This window comes from Oncorhynchus mykiss, chromosome 11, assembly GCF_057628025.1.
Source record: "Oncorhynchus mykiss isolate SJ-2025 chromosome 11, ASM5762802v1, whole genome shotgun sequence".
Classification (NCBI taxonomy): Eukaryota; Metazoa; Chordata; class Actinopteri; order Salmoniformes; family Salmonidae; genus Oncorhynchus; species Oncorhynchus mykiss.
Genome location: NC_143032.1, coordinates 48,919,722 through 48,937,672, shown reverse-complemented (window position 1 = coordinate 48,937,672; position 17,951 = coordinate 48,919,722). Strand labels below are relative to the sequence as shown.

The 17,951-nt window shown below is 45.1% G+C and overlaps 1 protein-coding gene across 1 annotated transcript; it reads right to left on the bottom strand.

Annotated features, from left to right (window-relative positions):
- Positions 1 to 368: 368 nt before the first annotated feature.
- LOC110535777 (solute carrier family 28 member 3) lies at positions 369 to 11,436 on the bottom strand. Its single transcript, XM_036935576.2, has 7 exons — positions 11,244 to 11,436; positions 10,976 to 11,144; positions 10,643 to 10,840; positions 10,101 to 10,182; positions 9,689 to 9,787; positions 9,478 to 9,592; positions 369 to 1,315 (listed from the first exon to the last, which is right to left on the bottom strand). The coding sequence occupies exons 1-7, from the start codon at positions 11,339 to 11,341 to the stop codon at positions 1,270 to 1,272; spliced, it is 807 nt and encodes a 268-aa protein (XP_036791471.1). The 5' UTR covers positions 11,342 to 11,436; the 3' UTR covers positions 369 to 1,269.
- Between the last annotated feature and the right edge of the window lie 6,515 nt (positions 11,437 to 17,951).

The following is a 17,951-nucleotide window of genomic DNA, read 5'->3' as shown; positions in this document are numbered from 1 at the left end:
ACCCTTTGGATCCGGATTGAAATCACGACAGGCATCAGACAGAGATCCTTGCATAATGTTGTGACAATATTGCTATTTTGAGAGCTTTAACTCATTCTTGGAAGAAAACGATCAGCAGAGTCAGATGTTTCATTAAAATTCCCTGAAATAATTAGAAAAGCCTCTGAGTATTTGTTGGGTAAATCTTGTCAATTTGTCAACTTGTCAACACCAGCAGAATGGTTTGAATCATGACTGAAATAGGCCATGTCTCCCCATTGTGACTTCCAAAATTTCACGTCACTTTCACATGAATTAGTTCCTGAATAAAGACAAAATCTGCGTTACTGTCACGGCCATCGAAAGAAGTAGACCAAAGTGCAGCATGGTGAGCGTACATTTTCCTTTTATTTAAAATGTCGCCAACAAAACAACAAAAGAAACAACCGTGAAGCTTACAGGGCTATAGTGCTATTAACAAAAGTCAACTTCCCACAATGACAAAAGGGGAAAAGGCTGCCTAAGTATGATTCCCAATCAGATACAACGATAGACAGCTGTCCCTGATTGAGAACCATAGAAATACAAAAACATAGACAACAGAACATATAATGCCCACCCCAAATCACACCCTGACCAAACCAAATAGAGACATTAAAAGGCTCTAAGGTCAGGGCATGAAAGTTACTGCGTTTACAATGTAAAAATAAGACTTTTCTTTTTGTAAGATCTCTCAAACCCCTAGCATTCAGACTAACGATATTGAGTGAGTTGAAAACAAACTCCTGCATTAAAAAAAGAAAGACACAAACTAGATAACATATGTAGTAATGTGAACAATAAAACAGTGAACCTTGACAGTGCTCAACAATGCTCAGCTGATGTAGCGGTGGTTAACAGGATAACAAATCCCTTTTTTCCATTTTTTAGTTGGCAAGTGTTCATCAATTGTATTTCAAACTGTAAATTTACCCATGGCAGTACAGTAAATGTACTCTTGGCAGTACTCACAGTTCAAGTGTGGTTCATGTCATCAGTAATCAGTAACCAGTAATCTTTCTTCCTTCGAAGAACGCGTTTGGGCCCTTGAACCCAGCCTGCTTTCCCTCTTGTCATGCCTTCTATATAAGCGGCCACAGTTTCTCCTTGGCTGTCCGATCCTGCGGTATCAGAGCCTCTTTGATGCGGAGCTTCTTCTCGTCCAGAAACTTGTTGCCCGTGGCCATTTTCCAGATGGTGTCCCTGTGGTGGCGCATAGTGAAGCGCAGGATGACATTGCGAGGGGGTCCATCAGATCTTCGTTTCCCAAGTTGATGGGGGACCAGGAACCACCGACCTGAAAAGGGAGACATAAAAAGATAGTGAGATACGGTAGTCACTGGGAAGCTGTAACCTACACGTCACCTCGTTGACGTTGTAATTCCTCTCTGCAGGGGACAGTGTCTTAGAGTAATATGCACACGGATACAATTTCTGTGGATTACCCCGTCTTTGAGATAGAACTGCCCCCAAGCCCACCTCTGAAGCATCCACCTCCACCACAAAGGAGATCGTGGGACCTGGGTGTTTGAGCAATGGGGCAGAGGTGAAACATCCCTTGAGTAGACGGAAGGACACGTCGGCTGCTGGGCTCCACACCAACCTACGGGGACCACCCATGAGGAGAGAGGTGAGAGGGGCGGTGACTAAGCTGAAGTTCCTGATGAAACGGCGGTAGTAGTTGGAAAACCCCAAAAACCATTGTAACCCCTTTAAGGTGGTTGGCACTGGCCATGACCTGACCGCATCAATAAGGTTATTGTCTTTCATCCTCACTCCCTGGGGACAGTTTTGGTAGCCTAAGAAGGAGACAGCCTTCTGATGAAATTGGCACTCCTCAGCCTTGAGGAACAGGTGGTTAGCCAAGAGTCGTTCCAGTACTGCTCGAACGTGAGTGATGTTATCCTCTAGGGTAGCCGAGTAGACCAGGATGTCATCGATGTACACAACCTCCTCCTGGTGTCCAAACATGTCCCTGAACACCTCGTTAACGATTGCCTGGAACACTGACGGAGCATTGGCTAAACCAAATGGCATCACCAAGAACTCGTAGTGACCAGGCATCATGCTAAATGCAGTATTCCATTCATCCCCCTCCCAGATGCGGATGAGATCGTATGCACTCTACAGGTCCAGTTTGATAAATAACCGGGCCCCCCGGGGCTGTTCTATGGCTGCCGGCACCTACGGGAGAGTGTAATGTTGAACATAATAAACGGCTCTCTATCCACCGGATGTGTACCAAACTCACTAAAAGTGGCAGTAATAAAGCCTCTCTTGAAAAAGCCAAACCTTGACCCAGAAAATATAAAAAACTATCGGCCTATATCGAATCTTCCATTCCTCTCAAAAAATTTAGAAAAGGCTGTTCCTTCCTGAAGACAAACAATGTATACGAAATGCTTCAGTCTGGTTTTAGACCCCATCATAGCACTGAGACGGCACTTGTGAAGGTGGTAAATTACATTTTAATGGCATCGGACCGAGGCTCTGCATCTGTCCTCGTGCTCCTAGACCTTAGTGCTGCTTTTGATACCATCGATCACCACATTCTTTTGGAGAGATTGGAAACCCAAATTGGTCTACACGGACAAGTTCTGGCCTGGTTTAGATCTTATCTGTCGGAAAGATATCAGTTTGTCTCTGTGAATGGTTTGTCCTCTGACAAATCAACTGTACATTTCGGTGTTCCTCAAGGTTCCGTTTTAGGACCACTATTGTTTTCACTATATATTTTACCTCTTGGGGATGTTATTCGAAAACATAATGTTAACTTTCACTGCTATGCGGATGACACACAGCTGTACATTTCAATTAAACATGGTGAAGCCCCAAAATTGCCCTTGCTAGAAGAATGTGTTTCAGACATAAGGAAGTGGATGGCTGCAAACTTTCTACTTTTAAACTCGGACAAAACAGAGATGCTTGTTCTAGGTCCCAAGAAACAAAGAGATCTTCTGTTGAATCTGACAATTAATCTTAATGGTTGTACAGTCGTCTCAAATAAAACTGTGAAGGACCTCGGCGTTACTCTGGACCCTGATCTCTCTTTTGAAGAACATATCAAGACCATTTCAAGGACAGCTTTTTTCCATCTACGTAACATTGCAAAAATCAGAAACTTTCTGTCCAAAAATGATGCAGAAAAATTAATCCATGCTTTTGTCACTTCCAGGTTAGACTACTGCAATGCTCTACTTTCCGGCTACCCGGATAAAGCACTAAATAAACTTCAGTTAGTGCTAAATACGGCTGCTAGAATCCTGACTAGAACCAACAAATTTGATCATATTACTCCAGTGCTAGCCTCTCTACACTGGCTTCCTGTCAAAGCAAGGGCTGATTTCAAGGTTTTACTGCTAACCTTACTGCCCCCCCCCCCCCCCCCTTGGGTTGTGCCGTGGCAGAGGTCTTTGTGGGCTATACTCAGCCTTGTCTCAGGATGGTAAGTTGGTGGTTGAAGATATCCCTCTAGTGGTGTGGGGGCTGTGCTTTGGCAAAGTGGGTGGGGTTATATCCTTCCTGTTTGGCCCTGTCCGGGGGTGTCCTCGGAGTGGGCCACAGTGTCTCCTGACCCCTCCTGTCTCAGCCTCCAGTATTTATGCTGCAGTAGTTTATGTGTCGGGGGGCTAGGGTCAGTTTGTTATATCTGGAGTACTTCTCCTGTCCTATTCGGTGTCCTGTGTGAATCTAAGTGTGCGTTCTCTAATTCTCTCCTTCTCTCTTTCTCTCTCTCGGAGGACCTGAGCCCTAGGACCATGCCCCAGGACTACCTGACATGATGACTCCTTGCTGTCCCCAGTCCACCTGGCTGTGCTGCTGCTCCAGTTTCAACTGTTCTGCCTTATTATTATTCGACCATGCTGGTCATTTATGAACATTTGAACATCTTGGCCATGTTCTGTTATAATCTCTACCCAGCACAGCCAGAAGAGGACTGGCCATCCCACATATGCTCTCTCTAATTCTCTCTTTCTTTCTCTCTCTCAGAGGACCTGAGCCCTAGGACCATGCCCCAGGAATACCTGACATGATGACTCCTTGCTGTCCCCAGTCCACCTGACTGTGCTGCTCCTCCAGTTTCAACTATTCTGCCTTATTATTATTCGACCATGCTGGTCATTTATGAACATTTGAACATCTTGACCATGTTTTGTTATAATCTCCACCCGGCACAGCCAGAAGAGGACTGGCCACCCCACATAGCCTGGTTCCTCTCTAGGTTTCTTCCTAGGTTTTGGCCTTTCTAGGGAGTTTTTCCTAGCCACCGTGCTTCTACACCTGCATTGCTTGCTGTTTGGGGTTTTAGGCTGGGTTTCTGTACAGCACTTTGAGATATCAGCTGATGTACGAAGGGCTATATAAATAAATTTGATTTGATTTGATTTGTAATGGTACTTTGTGGTGATTTCATTGTGTCCTCTGTAATCTATACATGGACGTAACCCTCCATCCTTCTTGGCCACGAAGAAGAAACCAGCCGACGCAGGAGAAGTGGACGTGTGGACAAGCCTTGTTGGAGTGCCTCTTGGATGTAATCCTCCAGATGGCCTGGCCTGGGTCTCAGCCACAGACAGAGGGTAGATGCGTCTGCACGGAGGCGCAGACCTAGCCAGCAGGTTGATGGCACAGTCCCAGGGGTGATGAGGAGGAAGACAGGTGGTGCGGGTCTTGGAGAATACCTCCCGCAGGTCTTGGTATACCTCTGGGATGTTGGGCTGAAGGGCAACCATAGGACTCTCTACTGATGTAGAACCACAGGGGATGGGGAAGCAGGTCCTCTGGCATTCAGGTGACCAGTCTGTGATTCTTATACTTGACCATGAGATGGTGGGGTTATGGCGTTGAGGATGAGCAAAGGGAGGGCGATGGATGATCACAAGGATGATCTTGTGTACTGGTGCGCTGGTGATGAAGAAGGGGATGTTCTCCAGATGAATGGACTCCACGGTGAGGGTGAGTGGTTGGGTGATAGTTACGGATCCTAATGGACGACTATCGAGGCTTGAACCGGGAAAGGAGAGGAGAGGAGAGAGGGTATGAGATGATGTTAAGAGAGGAGGCAAGGGTCTGGTAAATAAAGTTCCCCGTGGCACCGGAATCCACTAATGCTGAAGACAGTATATAAGGGACAGTCAACTAGTGTGATGAATATCAAAATTACCACGCTGCATTTTGGTCCGATCCTTGCTACACCCCCTCTTCAGAGGAGGAGATACAAGAAAACCGTAACAGAATCACCCACTACAACAGGACCAAGTGGCGTGGTGACAGGCAGGAGCAGCGAAATCCGGATTTCTGGACATGGGAGGAGATATTGGATGGAAAAGGACCCTGGGCACAGCCTGGAGAATATCAAAAGAAGAGGCGGCGAAGGCAGAGAGGCGCTGGTATGAGGAGGCAGCACGGCGACGCGGATGGAAGCCCCAAAAATTTCTTGGGGGGGGAGGGCTCACAGGGAGTATGGCTACGCCTGGTAGGAGACCTGCGCAAACTTCCTGTGCTTACCGGGGGGCTAGAGAGACCGGGCAGGCACCGTGTTATGCTGTGGTGCGCACAGTGTCTCCAGTGCGGGTGCATAGCCCGGTGCGGTACATACCAGCTCCTCGTATCGCCGGGCTAGAGTGGGCATCGAGCCAGGTAAGGTTGGGCAGGCTCGGTGCTCAAGAGCTCCAGTGCGCCTGCACGGTCCGGTCTATCCAGTACCACCTCCACGCACCAGTCCTCCGGTGAGAGCTCCCTGCACCAGGCTTCCTGTGCATGTTCTCGGCCCAGTACCACCAGTGCCAGCACCACGCACCAGGCCTTCAGTGCGCTTCACCTGTCCAGCGCTGTCAGAGCCTTCCTCCTCTACAGCACTGCCGGAGTCTCCCGCCTGTCTAGCGCTGCCAGAGCCTTCCTCCTCTACAGCGCTGACGGAGTCTCCCGCCTGTCCAGCGCTACCAGAGCCTTCCTCCTCTCCAGCTCTGCCGGAGTCTCCTGCCTGTCTAGCGCTGCCAGAGCCTTCCTCCTCTCCAGCGCTGCCGGAGTCTCCCGCCTGTCTAGCGCTGCCAGAGCCTTCCTCCTCTACAGCGCTGCCGGAGTCTCCCGCCTGTTCAGCGCTGCCAGAGCTGCCAGTCTGCATGGAGCAGCCAGAGATGCCAGTCTGCATGGAGCAGCCAGAGATGCCAGTCCGCATGGAGCAGCCAGAGATGCCAGTCCGCATGGAGCTGCCAGTCCGCATGGAGCAGCCAGAGCTGCCAGTCCGCATGGAGCAGCCAGAGATGCCAGTCCGCATGGAGCAGCCAGAGATGCCAGTCCGCATGGAGCAGCCAGAGATGCCAGTCCGCATGGAGCAGCCAGAGATGCCAGTCCGCATGGAGCAGCCAGAGATGCCAGTCCGCATGGAGCAGCCAGAGATGCCAGTCCGCATGGAGCAGCCAGAGCCGCCAGTCCGCATGGAGCAGCCAGAGCCGCCAGTCAGCATGGAGCAGCCAGAGCCGCCAGTCAGCCAGGATCCGCCAGATCCGCCAGTCAGCCAGGATCCGCTATTCAGCCAGGATCTGCCAGAACTGCCAGTCAGCCAGGATCTGCCAGAGCCGCCAGTCAGCCAGGATCTGCCAGAACCACCAGTCAACCTGGATCTGCCAGTTCCATTAACCTGCCTGAGCTTCCCCTCAGTGCTGTGCTTCCCCTCAGTGCCGAGCTACCCCTCAGTCCCGAGCTACCGCTCAGTCCCGAGCTGCCCCTCAGTCCCGAGCTGCCCCTCAGTCCAGTGGGGTCCTTGGTGAGGGTTACTAGGCCAAGGTCGGCGGCGAGGGTCGCCAATCAAAGGACGCGATACAAGGGGACTAAGACTTTGTTGGAGTGGGGTCCACGTCCCGTGCCGGAGCCACCACCGTGGACAGACGCCCACCCGGACCCTCCCCTATGGGTTTAGGTGTGCGGCCGGGAGTCCGCACCTTGGGGGGGGGTTCTGTCACGCCCTGGTCTTAGTATTTTGTGTTTTCTTTATTATTTTGGTCAGGCCAGGGTGTGACATGGGTTTATTATGTGTTGTGTTTTGTCTTGTTTTTTTTAAGTTATTAGGATTGTGATATAGTAGGGTTATCTAGAATAGTCTATGGCTGTCTGGAGTGGTTCTCAATCAGAGGCAGGTGTTTATCGTTGTCTCTGATTGGGAACCATATTTAGGCAGCCATATTCTTTGAGTGTTTCGTGGGTGATTGTTCCTGTCTCTGTGTTTCTTTGCACCAGTATAGGTTGTTTCAGTTTTCACGTCACGTTACGTTTATTGTTTTTGTATTGTTCGTATTTATTAGTTTATTAAACATGTATCAAAATTACCACGCTGCATTTTGGTCCTCCTCTCTTTCACCGCAAGAAAACCGTAACACTCAGGTACATTTTGGAGTATATTATAACAATCCGTGAATGGATACAAAGTTCCATCTTGAGTTGATGGTGACAGGAGTCTCATCAGGGTCAGGCAGCCAGGGAAGACCAGTCAGTGATGGAGCTGAGGTGAATTTTTGTAGATACAACACTTTATTTTCTCTGTGCAGCAAACACCGGACAAGCAAGAAGCTTCAAACTATTTTAAGGCAGTCTGACAAACCTCTAAAGTTGATTTCCAAACTGTAACAAGGGTTGATATAGGCTTTTCCTGATGACACACAACAAGTAAAACAAAAATGTGAGGAAGACCTGGGAGACGCTATTGATGATAATGAATGGATAGAGAGAGATATGTTTGAATTCCCAGTCATGTTTATATCATCCCAGACATAAATGACTGCAGTTTAAGACCATCCATAGAACGTACTATATGCCAGGGAAACTGAATATCATGCACACAAATGTAACTATTCTGCTGGAGGTGTAAAACACAAACACGGGACATGTTTGCAGACAGTGCATTTGGAAAGTATTCAGACACCTTGACTTTTTCCACATTTTGTTACGTTACAGCCTTATTCTAAAATTGATTGAATTGTTTTTTTTTTCTTCTCCTCATCAATCTACACACAATACCCCATAATGACGAAGCAAAAACTGTTCTTGAAATTTGTGCAAATATATAAAAAATATTACATATGTATTCAGACCCTTTACTCAGTACCATAAACAATTAATGAACATGCACCTGTGGAATGGTTGTTAAGACACGAACAGCTCACTGACAGTAGGCAATTAAGGTCACAGTTATGAAAACGTAGGACACTAAAGAGGCCTTTCTACTGACTCTGAAAAACACCAAAAAAAGATGCCCAGGGTCCCTGCTCATCTGCGTGGATGTGCCTTAGGCATGCTGCAAGGAGGCATGAGGACTGCAGATGTGGCCAGGGAAATAAATTGCAATGTCTGTACTGTGAGACGCCTAGACAGTGAGATGTCTTTTTTTACTGAGTTTATATTATTCAGAAGGCCCCTTATCTAGCAACAGTTACCACAAAGGGCAAATAATCCAAATGTAAAAATGTGAAAGTATGATGTAAAAGCACAATGCAGTCATTGTGAACAGTAAGCCCATGATGAACAATACACAACTGTATCGTTGCTAATTGCCTCTGTGTAACAGTGGTGAAGGGCAAACCTGTAAGATGACAGAATCCAATATTTCTTTGTTTTTCAGATATTGTGTGAGGAACTCAACCCTCTGGTTCCCTGCAGAGGAGAACGCCTGAGGGATCACGTGTTGGCCTCTCTGTGGCTGTTGGCAAACCAGGAGAGTTTTTGTGGTGTGGCCTACCGCTTTGGCCCAAACGCAGGACAACAGGCTGATTTCGTGAGACATTTGAAGGACAGTGTGGCACAGCCATCAACTGATGGGCCAAACCGGCCGGATGCTACAGATGATTTTGTGAGAAGGCAAAAAAAAAAACGTACATAGTTTTTCGCTGGGATTTTTTACATTATTATGCTAATTAGATTTCTGCGGGCCGCAGACATCGACTCTAGGGTATATTATTAAGGCAGACTTCTAAAACGGAATTGAGTGAAGTAGCAGCGAATAGGGCTGTGTTGAATGATGAACAACTAATGAGCACGGAGAGCTTTTGAAGTTTGAAGAAATTAAATTATAGCCTTTCTTTCAGTCTAATAAGGGCCATTCACTTAATTTTTTAGCTTTTCGCTAGCTTTTTGTAAGTAGTTAACTGCTCTCCTCCAAGTTCAGCTGGAATTTAGCCCGAAAGGATATGATTAACGTCATTGGTTAAAGATATGACATTGAATATCAGATCTCAACAACAATTGAAGTGTTTAACCCCACCAGTACCACATCTGTATGTTGTCATGACTGCAAAAAAGACAGTGACTGAAATACTGGACATATCCATTTTGTTGTTTTAATTTGATAAAATGCGGGACATAATTGTTTGGTAGTGGGACGCGGGACAAAGGGCCAAAATGCGGTACTGTAACACACAATCTGATGGTCACCCTACCCCCGCCAACAAACATGCACACTGGTCGTACCTGTGGTAGAGCTCAGTACAGCAGGTGAGGAGCTGAGTGCTGTTAATGACTAATGTGGAGTTGAACTCTTCCTTCAGGAAGTCTTCACACAGCAGCTCTGGGATATACAACATACCTGGGAAGACACACAAACACACATACAACCATGACGTCACCACCGAGGATAATGCATGGTGACAAGTTTATAACGCACACTGTTTTTGGGGTTTACCTGCGATGCACGCTGTCATGAAGCATGCCACCGTGCCTGAGATAAGAGCTCTGATGGCACACCTGGAAATATCACCCCTCCGCTCTGGGGCCATAGCCGCTATAGCAGGTAACGTTACAAAAACGTTTGAAGAAACACTACATCAACCATTCTGCCACAGTACAGCCACAACACTCCAATGAACAGAGACCGTGTTACAGCAGGACAACATTGCAATGGTTTAACACACAGTAAAATCTTTGAAGAACCTCACAAATGAAACCTAATTCTTTCAAAATCAAAGTGGTGTCTCAACAATACTATAATATCAATAGGGACAAAAACACACTGCATTTGGAGTGCCCAGGGGCGAGGGGCGAGGGGCTAGAGGTTGATTTGAGATACAGGATAGGACAGATGTGGCTTGACTCACAGAGGCCTCCGATCATCACACCCACAGAGCTGATGTTCGCGAAGCCACATAGAGCATACGTCACTATGGTTTCAGAGTGGACCTGGGGAACAGAAAACAACCTGGGTCTAAGTCTTTAGATATATATTCAATATGCAACAGCCAATCGTCATCCATGCAATACGCAACAAGCCATTAACATTACACGTGCAAAAGTGAAATTACCATAAATGATATGCACAAAATGTATCTGTTACTGAAGCACACAATGTTTCTTCACCAAATACAAGCAAATGCAACGATAAATCCTTGATACAGAGAGCACTCGTAATATCAGATCTGACTTGATAATATCAGAACTGATTTAGTGATTTAGTGGTCCAAAAATATTTCCACCATTTATGGAGAGTTTGATGTAGACCAATCATATTTGAAAACTTGAATAAAGAAAGTAGTCTGTGTGTGTATGTCTGTCCGTCTGTCTGTCTATCTAGGAAAAAACAGATAGCCAAATATCAATTCAGTGCCCATATTACCACTTAGTGACCCCTGACATCACTCACAGATAGGTACTGCTTAACGTCATCCACGTACTCTGGGCCTCTGTCCTCTCTCCTCTTGATGAGTTTTGCCAACCTCTCATAGGCCACAAACTCATTGAAGAAGGTCTTGTAGCCAATCAGCTCACCCACCATGAAGCTGTCCTCCAAGGCCACACCCATCAGGAAGGAGAAAGGCATGAATACGTACGAGCAGATGATCTGTCAATCAGAGAGAGAGAGAGAAAGAGAGAGGGACAGAGTGTCTTAGAGAATCATTGATTTCTATCCAGCTTGTATTTAGTGTGTCTCTGTGTCTGAGTGCTTCTATGTACATGCACACTTGTGTGTCCTCACAGAGAAGCTGAGCTGGGGGTAGTTGAACATGTTGCCCAGCCATGACAGAGCGGCATTGAGGAAAGCGAGCAGGGCCAGGAAGGCAATGAGGTTGACAGCGATGTTGTCCACCAGGACAATAGAGGAGGACGCTCCGCGAGACGCTGCCTCCAGCAGGTTACTGCCCTCCCTATACAAAACCAGAAAAGACACTCAGGCTCATATTCATTAGGCAGACATTGGTTCTTGTGTGCATACATGCGTGTATGTAGGTGTGTCAGTGTCTCACCCTGTCTCCAGTTTGAGGCCTTTCTTGGCTGTGACTTTGGGGGTCTCTGTCTCTGGCCAGAAGGTTTTGGCGATAGCCAGGGAGGCCGGGGCTGACATTACGGAGGCTGTCAGCAAGTGGGATGCTTCAATCTGTATGTGTGTGTGTGTGTGTGTGTGTGTGTGTGTGTGTGTGTGTGTGTGTGTGTGTGTGTGTGTGTGTGTGTTGGGGGGTATATGTGTCGAATGTGAGGGGTAAGGAAGAGGTGGAGCTCAACATTTTAAAGGCCCAGTGCAGTCAAAAACATGAATTCCCTGTGTTTCATATACAGTGCATTGGGAAAGTATTTAGACCCCTAGAATTTTTCCGCATTTTGTTAGGTGACAGCGTTATTCTAAAATTGATGATAAAATAAACAATTTAATAATCAATCTACACGCAATACCCCATAATAACAAAAACAGGTTTTTAGAAATATCACTTTTACATAAGTATTCAGACTGTTTACTTCTGAAGCACCTTTTGCAGCAGTCACAGACTCATATCTTCTTGGGTATGACACTACAAGCTTAGCACCCCTGTATTTGGTGAGCTTCTCTAATTCTTCTCTGCAGATCCTCTCAAGCTCTGTCAGGTTGGATAGGGAGCGTTGTTGCAAAACTATTTTCAGGTCTCTCCAGAGATGTTAGATCGGGTTCAAGTCCGGGCTCTGGCTCTGGGCCACTCAAGGACATTCAGAGACTTGTCCTGAAGCTACTCCTGCATTGCCTTGGCTGTGTGCTTAGGGTTGTTTCCTTGTTGGAAGGTAAACCTTCTCCCCAGCCTGAGGTTCTGAGCGCTCTGGAGCAGGTTTTCACCATGGATCTCTCTGTACTTTGCTCTGTTCATCATTCCCTCGATCCTGACTAGTCTCCCAGTCCCTGCCGTTGAAAAACATTCCCTCAGCATGATGCCGCCACCACCATGCTTCACCGTAGGGATGGTGCCAGGTTTCCTCCAGACGTGACGCTTGACATTCAGGCCAAAGAGTTTGTTTCATCAAAGAATCTTGGTTTCTTCAGACCAGAGAATCGTGTTATTCATGGTCTGAGAGTCCTTTAGGTGCCTTTTTGGCAAACTCCAAGCGGGCTGCCATGTTAATTTTACTGAGGAGTGGCTTCCGTCTGGTCACTTTACCATAAAGTCCTTATTGGTGGAGTGACCATCGGGTTCTTGGTCACCTCCCTGACCAAGGCCCTTCTTCCCCAATTGCTCAGTATGGCCAGGCTGCCATCTCTAGGAAGAGTCTTGGTGGTTCCAAACTTCTTCCATTTAAAAATGATGGAGTCCAGTGTGTTCTTGGGGACCTTCAATGCTGCAGAAATATTTGGTTACACATCCCCAGATCCCAGAGACAATCCTGTCTCGGAGCTCTACGGACAATTCCTTCAACCTCAAGCCTTGGTTTTTGCACTGTCAACTGTGGGACCTTATATAGACAGGTGTGTCCTTTCTAAATCATGTCCAATCCATTGAATTTACCACAGGTGAACTCCAATCAAATTGTAGATACATCTGAAGGATGATCAATGGAATCTAATTTTGAGCAATGGAAACTCAAGCTCAATTTCGAGTCACATACCAAAGGGTCTGAATACTTAGGTAAATAAGTTATTTCTGTTTTAAATTTTTTATTAATTTGCTAAAGTGTAAAAAAAAACGTTTTGCTTTGTCACTATTGGGTATAGTGTGTAGATTGCTGAGGATTTTATTGTATCCATTTTCTATTAAGGCGTAACAAAATGTCAAAAAAGTCAAGTGGTCCGAATACTTTCCGAAGGCACTGTATTTCACAGCTATAAGGAAGGTGAAATCTTAGTGAGTCATTATATACAGTGCCTTGCGAAAGTATTCGGCCCCCTTGAACTTTGCGACCTTTTGCCACATTTCAGGCTTCAAACATGAAGATATAAAACTTTATTTTTTTGTGAAGAATCAACAACATGTGGGACACAATCATGAAGTGGAACGACATTTATTGGATATTTCAAACTTTTTTAACAAATCAAAAACTGAAAAATTGGGTGTGCAAAATTATTCAGCCCCCTTAAGTTAATACTTTGTAGCGCCACCTTTTGCTGCGATTACAGCTGTAAGTCGCTTGGGGTATGTCTCTATCAGTTTTGCACATCGAGAGACTGACATTTTTTCCCATTCCTCCTTGCAAAACAGCTCGAGCTCAGTGAGGTTGGATGGAGAGCATTTGTGAACAGCAGTTTTCAGTTCTTTCCACAGATTCTCGATTGGATTCAGGTCTGGACTTTGACTTGGCCATTCTAACACCTGGATATGTTTATTTTTGAACCATTCCATTGTAGATTTTGCTTTATGTTTTGGATCATTGTCTTGTTGGAAGACAAATCTCCGTCCCAGTCTCAGGTCTTTTGCAGACTCCATCAGGTTTTCTTCCAGAATGGTCCTGTATTTGGCTCCATCCATCTTCCCATCAATTTTAACCATCTTCCCTGTCCCTGCTGAAGAAAAGCAGGCCCAAACCATGAAGCTGCCACCACCATGTTTGACAGTGGGGATGGTGTGTTCAGCTGTGTTGCTTTTACGCCAAACATAACGTTTTGCATTGTTGCCAAAAAGTTCAATTTTGGTTTCATCTGACCAGAGCACCTTCTTCCACATGTTTGGTGTGTCTCCCAGGTGGCTTGTGGCAAACTTTAAACGACACTTTTTATGGATATCTTTAAGAAATGGCTTTCTTCTTGCCACTCTTCCATAAAGGCCAGATTTGTGCAATATACGACTGATTGTTGTCCTATGGACAGAGTCTCCCACCTCAGCTGTAGATCTCTGCAGTTCATCCAGAGTGATCATGGGCCTCTTGGCTGCATCCTCCGCTAGTTGATGACAACGCCTCCCGGGCATGTTTGAGACGTTGCACACTGCGAAGATCCTCCTCCATAGCCGTCTCCAGTTGTGCCAGCTGGTCTGGGAGATATTCTGTTTTCCTGCTGCGTCCATTGACTTAGCATTTACTGTTAGATATCATAAATTGAAAAGTCTTTCCTACCTTCCCGACCACTGTCGTTCTTTTGTGAGCTGTTCAACGGACAAGCAGTTAAGAGTTGCGCTCTCTTGCTGCCTGCCAGATGATAGCCTATTCCCCTCAAGCTGTGCTGCGTGTGTGTGATAGCCTAAATAATCGGCATAACGAACTAACAGCTTCGGGAAGCCATCTGTTTTTTCATCAATTATGAAGCCTAGATTTAAAACAGCATTACCGTCCAACTGGGTCACTGATGTGGATGATTGACTGGCCTGGAGGGATTCCTAAATCTCCCTGGGTCAGTGGGCAGCCCTGTATGTCAAGCCCTGTGACATAATATATAATAATATACATCTATGTCACTGAAGTGATTTGGTAAAATGAACCCAGTAAAAAGTCAGTTCCTTCCTTGTGAAATTACTTGATTAAGAGTACAAGTACAGCCCACTTAGAGTAACTAGAAATGTACTAGTTCCTCAAAAACATGACAACCTTTTATTGCAGTGGGCTAAATCAGGGTCACACAGTGTTTCTTGTTAGTCTTAAACAAATATACTTTGAAACAAAAGTATACACCTCATACACATGGTTATGGGCTGAAGAAAAAGAAACCTTCACCATGTCCAATGTAGAGTTGAAATGTATTACATTTTGAGTTTGCATCCTAATATTACACTTTATATAAATCACTGAAGACTGAAATATAACTGAACCCTTTGACATAGACACACCAGATTTTGGGCTGTTTTTTAATCTATAATGTTGATTAACTATAAATTATGAAAAATATTAAAAACGTTCCACCCATGAGGCCACTAGAGGACGATTTGGTCATTTGACTGCGGGAAAGCCACCATATCGGATAGCCACCCCATCTTCGCCCTCATGTTGTGCTAGCAAGCTATCAAGCAAGATAGGTAGTGCTAGGTATCAACAGCCAATCCAGCAGGGGTTGGAAACTATAGGGAGCTTCGATTGGTCAATCAAGATGCGATGTCGCAGAGTATTATAATAAAGTTCAGTTTATTCCAACTTGGGTCCCGCCCTGTTTACGTCCCTCGCCCATGCTTGCATCACCCACTTCACTTCCTTCATTGAAAATGAATGGGCTTCCGTTGTTTTATCGCCCCAACGTGCTATGTGGATCTCTTGTGTTAGCTTATTACCCATCTCTGCCCAACGCTGATGCGGGCGCTGGAGATGAGGGTGTGAGCGGTTGGGTCTGGGCTGGTGTGATATCGTTGATGTTTGTTTGTATGCTGTGGTTTGTAGGTTTAAGGTTTGTATTGTAGAAAACATTCATAATAATATCCGGTCAGAAAACTACTTAAGTACTACTTACAGATTTTGGTTGGTCATTTTTTACACCTCATGGTAAACTGTGACAGTAAAAACAAAAAGAACAACAATTTAGTGCAATTGACTTGACATTAATTTATTATTTAAGCCTGCCAGCACCACTTGTTGACAGACAGTGCACCTCAGAGAGAAATCACAGACTGTAGCTGCCCTTTAATTAAATTGCACACCTAGCAAGAGACAATTGTTTTTGGCTAGTGGTGTTTCTGTAGCCTAGGCTACAATACATAATAATGATATCATTCTGCCAGGTAGGTCTACTTTGCAGTCAACATTTACTGTAGCCTAATCGGGAAGGTTTTTTGGGAAAGCATTTTCAAAATGTCATTCAAACAGCGCATGACTAAATTGCGCATCGCAAAGATTTAACCAAGACTTCAGACAAAACGTTTTAAAATATCTGGTTTGCATACCCATTGTTGACTTAGCATTTACTGTTAGATATCTTAAATTGAAACGTCTTTCCTACCTACCCGACCACTGTCGTTCTTTTGTGAGCTGCTCAACAGACAACCAGTTGAGAGTGTCATACCCAAGAAGACTCGAGGCTGTAATCGCTGCCAAAGGTGCCTCAACAAAGCACTGAGTAAAGGGTCGGAACACCCATGCAAATGCAATACAACAGTGGGGGTTTTTTTAAACCTGTTTTTGCTTTATCATTATGGGGCACCGCATGTAGATCGATGAGGAAAAAGTCAAAGTGTCCGAAACCCCCCCGAAGGTACAGTAGAAATTCAGTGATAGAAATCTCCTCCATCAATAGACCTCTTTCGTTACATTCCCTTTACCAGGTCGGAAAGATATGTCAGAAACATTTTCAATAGTAAAACTATGACTAATCTAGATGCACATTACGATTAGATGCTGGCGTCAGGGACCATAATGGCTTTATAATAAACTGATGGACCAATCGCATATTCGATATTAGAATATCTGAGACAGCAAGGGGATTTTTGTGTGTGAACTACACTACATGGCCAAGAATATAAATACATTATAATACAACCTTGACACACCTGCATTTGAGGAGTTTGTCCTCTCTCAATCTCTGTCAGGTTGGATGGGGAGCTTTGCTGCACAGCTATTTTCTGGACTCTCCAGAGTTGTTCTATTGGGTTCAAGTCCGAGGTCTGGCTGGGCCACTCAAAGACATTCAGAGACCTATCCCGGAGTCACTCCTAAGGTGTCTTGGCTGTGTGCTTAGGGTTATTGACCTGTTGGAAGGTGAACCTTCGCCCACTGTATGTCAATCAAATGTATTTATAAAGCCCTTTTTACATCAGCAGATGTCACAAAGTGCTATACAGAAACCCAGCCTAAAACCCCAAACAACAAGCAATGCAGGTGTCTAGGCATCAGGATTTATGATGAACAGCGTAGCAGCAGCGTATACAATGATTGTATGTGAGTGTGTGTTGTGTGTGTGTGTTGGAGTTTGAGTGTGTGTGAGTGTGCATAGTGTCAGTGAAAAAAAAATATATATAAGGGTAAATACAATAGTCAGTGTTAACGTTTTGTTAGCTATGTAGCAGTCTTATTGCTTGGGGATAGAAGCTGGGGACATACTCAAGGTTGTGGTCGCGGCCAGGGTGCTTCGGCAGAGTGCTGAGTGAGGTTGTCTGGGTACTTATGTAAATGTTACATTTCAGATCTATTTTTAATACATTTACAAATATTTCCAAAGAGTGGTGTTTGCTTTGTCATTATGGGGTATTTTTTGTATTTTGATCAGTTTTGGAGTGGGGCTGTGGCGTCGCGGGATGTGTAGGAGGTCAAGGGGTCTTACTTTCCGAATGCACTGTATCTATGCCTACCACTCAAGTGTCCCTGCACATTGTAAATATGGTATTGACTATGACCCTGGAACTGACACTGTATATACAGTAGCTTACATACACTCTTGTGTTCTTCTTATTTCTATTTCTTGTGTGTTTTTGTCCTACTTTACTGTATTTTATAATACTACTGATATTGATTACTGCATTGTTGGGAAAGAGCTTGCAAGTAAGGCATTTCACTGTACTTGTGCACATGACAAAACTTGGTATAAAGGCTACTTAGAGACATTTCCAACTCCAGCACCACCTCAACATCTACAAAAGGAGAAGGATGGAGATGGATGTTTCCATTGACATCATCAACCAATTTGGTTAAAATCACATGATACACACCGATGGTGTCATTGGAAACACTTGCCTTCTCATTTTTTTTAACTACAAAACATATAAATAAATTTGCAAAATATTCGAAACATATTTCCTCTTTGTCATTATGGGTGAGAAAAAATATATTTAATCCATTTTGAATTTGGGCATTTTTCCAAATTTATACAT